The sequence below is a fragment of the Condylura cristata genome, unplaced genomic scaffold (genome assembly GCF_000260355.1).
Source record: "Condylura cristata isolate star-nosed mole 26May11 unplaced genomic scaffold, ConCri1.0 scaffold00010, whole genome shotgun sequence".
Classification (NCBI taxonomy): Eukaryota; Metazoa; Chordata; class Mammalia; order Eulipotyphla; family Talpidae; genus Condylura; species Condylura cristata.
In genome coordinates this window covers 56,706,313-56,712,298 of record NW_004567111.1, presented here as the reverse complement: position 1 = coordinate 56,712,298, position 5,986 = coordinate 56,706,313, and the positions used below count along the sequence as shown (strand labels likewise).

Here is a 5,986-nt window from a genome sequence, read left to right as displayed (position 1 = left end):
ACCTTTTTCCTGTGCCTGTGGCCATCTGTATGTCTTCTTTGTTGGAGAAGAGCCTTGTTAGCACTATTGCCCATTTTTTTTGGATTGTGCTCTTTTGTTGTTGTATGAGATCTTTTGTTTTCTTTTGTTGTTGGATTGTTCTCTTTTCTTGTTGTATGAGATCTTGAACACTGGCTCCCTGTCACTAGTGTGCAAATATTTCCTCCTATTCAGTATGGTGCCTTTCTGTTTGTTTCTTTTGCTGTGCAGAAGCTTTTTAGCTCGATGTAGATTATGTTTATAATCTCTTGTTTTGGGAGATGAATCTACAGAGTCATCACTGATGACTATATTGTGATGTGTTTGCCTGTTTTCTTCTATGTATTTTACAGTTTCAGGTCTTATATTCAAGCCTACTACCACTTTTAGTCATTTTTTTGTGTAATATAGTGGTCCAGTTTCATTCTTTTGCATCTGACTGTCCATTTTTCCAACACTCCTCACTTAAGACTTTCTTTTCTGCGATGTATACTCTTGGTCCCTTCGTCACTGACTGTCCATCTACATGTGGGTGCATTTCCTGTGCTAATAATTCTATTCCATTGACCAATGTTTGGTTTTGTTCCAGTAGCATGTTTTGATTATTATTAAAGTATATAGTTTGAAGTCTGGGCACACAGTTTGAAGTCCTTTGTGTCATACTGCTTTTGATATTCCAAACTTTTGTAATTCCGGATGAATTTCAGAATGTTTTTTAGATTGCACTAAATATGTATACTGCTTTGGGCAATATGACCATTTTAGTGTTTATTAACTTCCCTATTCCCATCAGGGTAACAAATTTAGTGGGATTTGAGATACCAATCCTTGCACAGTGGAAAAGCACAGGGAAAACAGAAACCCAGGCTTGCTAGAAGATGGATGAGAGGGGAAAAGAACATTTCAGTTGTTGGGAGGGGGGAGGGGGAGGAATATTACCAGGGCTTTTGGAGGTCAGTGGGGTTCTCAGTGTTAAGAGGCATTGGGGTTGGATCACTAGTGCAGGTGGGTGAACTTCAGTGGCTGATGGAGAGACCCTAGGAACCTGAGGAGAACAGCAGGAATAGTGGATTGGTGGTTGCATCCCTGGGGCAAGCTGCTGGGTCTGGTGAACAACAGCAGCTGAGAGGGTAGATCCCTGAAAGCATTGGGTTGGAGCCAAGAAATTGGTGGCTGGACTACCAGAGCTAGAGGATGGATCTCAGGAGCGGGAGTGCCCATAGACCCTAAGAGGCAATCCCATTCTGGGGCATGGGGAGCAGCGACAGGCTTCTTGGTGGGGTGGAGGCAGAGACGCAGGTAGTAGAGGACAAGTGGGGACGCAGGGAGACTACACCAGGAGTTATGGCAGGGAGGTTCAGAGGGGCTGTGGTTTTCTTCATCTTAAAGTGGAATTACATGAAAAACTGCTCTACTTCCCCATTCCACTGAGTCCAAATCTTGCCTTTGGCCTTGTCAATTGCCCCAATAGGCAGCTTGAAAGTAAGTCTCATAGAATTCAGTGTTGATCAGCAGGTATTGCTAGCACCCATCTGTTCACAGGCAGACATGAAATAGTGGTAGGGTTTGATGCTCTTGGCTATCTCAGGGAGGTCAATCTAAAAGAGGAAACTGCTGGCGCAGGTGTTTGGTCATTTATAGTGGGGCAACAATCTTCACAAACTTCTATTGCTTCATCTGACCTTCTCTGGTGCAGGTTGTGCAGGTACCTCCTTGTTTGCTCAATGGCCAAGTTGATTTGATGCTTTTTCCTTGGTTGTATGCAAAGTAACTGCTCTCACTATTGTGTAGTGTCAAGCACAGGCTTCATTTGTAGGAACCTAAGTGATTTCTCATAAAGGGACCTTATTGATGTTGGTATGCTGATGGTCTCCAGGGCCAGCTAATGGAGCTACTCCCTGTAACATGGCTGATCTCAGTGTGGCCGAACCCCCACACTTGCCTCCAGACAGTGCTGGATGTCATGGTAAAAGTCTTGGGATTTACTGGGGTGGGAAGAATGCACTGGACTGTGGTGATGGCATACAGATGAACTGATGATGGGAGGCCCAGGGGGAATTACAACTGAGCTGGAAAAATGCAGAAAATGAAGAATGATGTAAAAAAAAAATGTGTTTATGGTACAAAAAAAAAAAAAGCTTTTCATTACATAAAAAATAAAAGTCTTGGGACTTTATTGAGTGGGATGAGAAAAAGGCCCAGCTGCTGTGGGGTTTTTTAAAATTACCTTCCCCCCCCCCCCCACCAATTCTCTGAATATGCTGTGGGCCAAGGATACACTCACAGCCATTTTAATGTTAATTTTCCCAATCCATGAACAGGGATTATCTTTTTATTTCTTCATGTTTTCTTCTATTATCTTATAGCTTTCATTGCACAAGTATTTCACCTCCTTTATTAAGTTTATTTCTAGGATTTAATTCTTTTTGATATGATTGCAAATGGGATTGTTTTCTTGATTTTTTTCTCTTCATTGTGTGTATATGGGAGCACAACTGATTTTTTAAACTGATTTTGCACCCTGTCACTTTACTAAGTTTTTATTTCAATTAATATTTTCATAAAGGCTGTAATTTTTTATGTATGTTATATTCAGATGATAACTTTACTTCGCTTCTTATTCCTGTATATCTGAAAGATCATGCTTCCTGTGGCTAGGTAGGAGCTGCGTGGTTAGCCTGGTCACTAGTTTAGTACAGTGATGTTTCCTGGATAAACATTTAAGGGCTCACTCCTTTCTTCTTGTGTCACTGTTTCTTAGACTGGTGTTTTTTTCTAGACGGTGGAGTTCCAAGATAGTAGAGTGTCCAGAGTCTGGGTCTCTAAGTTACTAATATTGGCAGAGCCTCCGACCAGCCCATAATGAAAATGTAGCATGAAAAGAAACCTTTTGTTAGCTACGGTCATTTAGCTACAGCAAATCTAGGCTATTCTGATTAATATTAACATCACTGTATTTATAAATGATGAATTCAAGGGATGGCAAATCTTAGTATATTTATACTAAGATTTCCTGTTCAGTAACAGATGTCTTTAACTAGATATTCCTTTTAATATCAATCATATTTTTTGTTAAATTGCTTTCTGATTTGTTTTATATATATACATATATATATAAATACTCATGTCAATATATTTTTGAGTGAAATAAAGCTATTTATAAAAAATCACTTGAAGTCTTACAATCACTATATTAATATATTTGTATTGTTAGCAATATTAATATAGTAATCATTAACAGCGACAAACATCACTTCCTACATATATTAACATGTTGCCATTACATTTTCTGATTGAACAGTTACTTTAGCATTTTAATAGACACTTTATTGAATTTATTATTTTTTTAATATTTAGTTTTAGTTATTTACGCATACAAGAACTGGGGCATAGGTCAGAAATATGGGGGAGGGGTATGTGTGAAAAGATTCACCAAAGACTGAATGGGGAGAACAGATGGATCTATTGAAATACATGGTTAAGGGGAACAGAGGGTGAGACAGGAAAGATCTGCTGCACCATTCCCTGGCAAGGGATGGAACTCAGGTTACACTGGCTTGCGACAGCTTGACAGCACTGAGATCCCCTGTGCCACTCAAATTTATTTATTTTTTAATGGGTTTTCAGATATATTTCCTTGTGTTTTCTAGGTATATAATCATATCATCTACATACAATGTTACCTCCTTTCAAGTTTTTATGTTATTGATTTGCACTGGCTAATGTTTCTATAGTAGAAAGTAATAGTGATGACTTTACTAGAAATGTAAAACTTATAATTGTTGTGCTGATTCTGTCCATCCTTTTGAAATTGGTATATTCTTCAACTACATTTTATACTTAAATAATATAATAATAAAGAATAATTTAGTTTCAGTTAATTTGGAAGTTGCTTTAATTATATACATGTTTAATTTATTATGTCATCCTATCACAAACATAACAAAAAGGCATACCAACCTCTCCTGCTGTCAATTTCTCTCTCACATTTTTCCAATAAATGTCATTATTTTCAGTGTTAGTGAAAAGGAGTAGCCATTCTGCAAAGTCTTCTTTTCTCATAAAATTCAAACCTTTAGAAAACTGCAGGAATTCCATTTCTTGGATCTCTGTTTGTAAACTTTCCATAAATCTATATGTTAAAACACAAGACTGATATAAGTAACATTGCAGCTCTTTAGTATTGATAACTGAGTGGTTAGACTCTTGATAAGACACTTTGGGTGGATCATCAGTGCTGTGCAAATGGGTTGTGGAGACTGGAAAGATGCAGAGATACTGATTCAGTTCAACAATTCTTTAAGTTGTGACTCTTTGTACTTAATTTGTTCAAATTATACTTGGCAACCTACATTCTGATAAAGATTTAAAAATTATGTCATATATTGCTTTGATACAGCCATAGAAAATAAAATCACATGGAAAGTAACTTTTTGCATGTATAAAAGTTATCAGTTGTCACAGAAACTTATATTTCAGTTGAGAAATAAGTTTTAGAACAATGATTATAATTAATGGCCCCCAATATATTTTAGATTAAACTAAAGTTAATCAGTGTAATCAATGCTTTGCATCAAAAGCTTAGACTTACTTAAAAATAGCTATACTTTCTGGTATAATATATGAGGTATGAGACTTTTTTGCAATAAAAATATTTTACTTTGCCCAAACTGTTGATAGCTTCCTCACAAAGGTGAGGGCTGAAAAGTATATTAAGTTAAAAATATATTCTTTGAACAAGAACCCAGAAATGCTGCACTTCATCTATTTATAGCCAACACCATGTGAAAAGTATTATTTCCATGAGTTTCACTGTCAGTCATGTTGCAATTAAATGAGAATATAAGTGGGATTAAAAAAAAAGATATATATAATTTTAGTGGGGGAAATAGTGCCACTGTTAAAAAAAATTACTTGCTTTATATACTATATTTATCCCATTAACCTTAAAACATGAATTGGAAGCTTAATTTTAGTTTCCTATGTGTTACAAGTCTGCTGCCTGCAACATTTTCTGAATGTATGAGACATAGATTTATCAATGCCATGTGTCTTTTTGGGTCAAAGCAGAATTTTTTTAAAAAAAGATGTATTTATGCATACAGAACTGGGATACAGGCTAGAGGTGTAAGGGCAGTGAGAGGTTTCACCAGAGACAAAGTGGGGAGCAGAACAGGCTGCTAACGAAGTACACTGCTGAGGGGAGTGTGGGAGGGCCAGGAAAGGTCTGCCATTCCATGTGGATCACCTTTGGGGCAGGGATCGAACTCATGCTGAAGTGGCTGTAGCTTCTTAGTGCTGTGCTTTAACCTGCTGCGCCATCAGCAAGGGCCCAAAGCAGAATTTTATATAAAATTTGAAGTATTTCAAGTTTGGACCAGTGGATCAACATAATCTTTTACTGGTACTCTTTGTCCTTAGTTTTAGTGAGTTCTACTGTACTATGTACTGCAATTAATATTCAGTATTTCCTAATCAGGACTGTTTACTGAAGAAAAGCATACAGTAAATCAGGGAAGTAAAAACTAATGGTTTAAAACATTACTAATATATTCCTTTCCTTTTTCTTTAACCTCTCAGGCCAAATACTATAAACTTAATTATTAAACTATGTATTTTCTTATTTCAACTACTTCTGATTTTTGAAGGACATGAGTATATTTACGTTAATAATCTAAGTAAAATTTTATATTTTATTATGACACTTTTAACAGTAGACCACTGTTTCAGTCATGAACAAATTTAGATAAGCCTCAACTAGTAACTGGTATTTCAGAACTAAAAAAAAAACCCAGTCCTATAAAGTTCATCAGTATCAGTATCCTCCAAAATTTCTTCCTGATGTTAAACTCAGAGATTATTTCTGGTCACTATTTTTAAGGCTAAATGTTAGTGATTAAAAGAAAGGAAAAAAAAATGCAGAAGACCCCAAACACAGTGGGAAAGAGGGGAAAAAAACACAGGAGAA

At 36.5% G+C, this 5,986-nt stretch overlaps 1 protein-coding gene across 1 annotated transcript in view; it reads right to left on the bottom strand.

The window, feature by feature from the left end:
- MICU2 (mitochondrial calcium uptake 2) overlaps positions 1–5,986 on the bottom strand; it is a 62,706-nt gene that overhangs the window by 6,000 nt on the left and 50,720 nt on the right. The window contains 1 exon segment of the mRNA XM_004680262.2: positions 3,979–4,150. Coding sequence (XP_004680319.1) covers positions 3,979–4,150 — 172 coding nt within the window.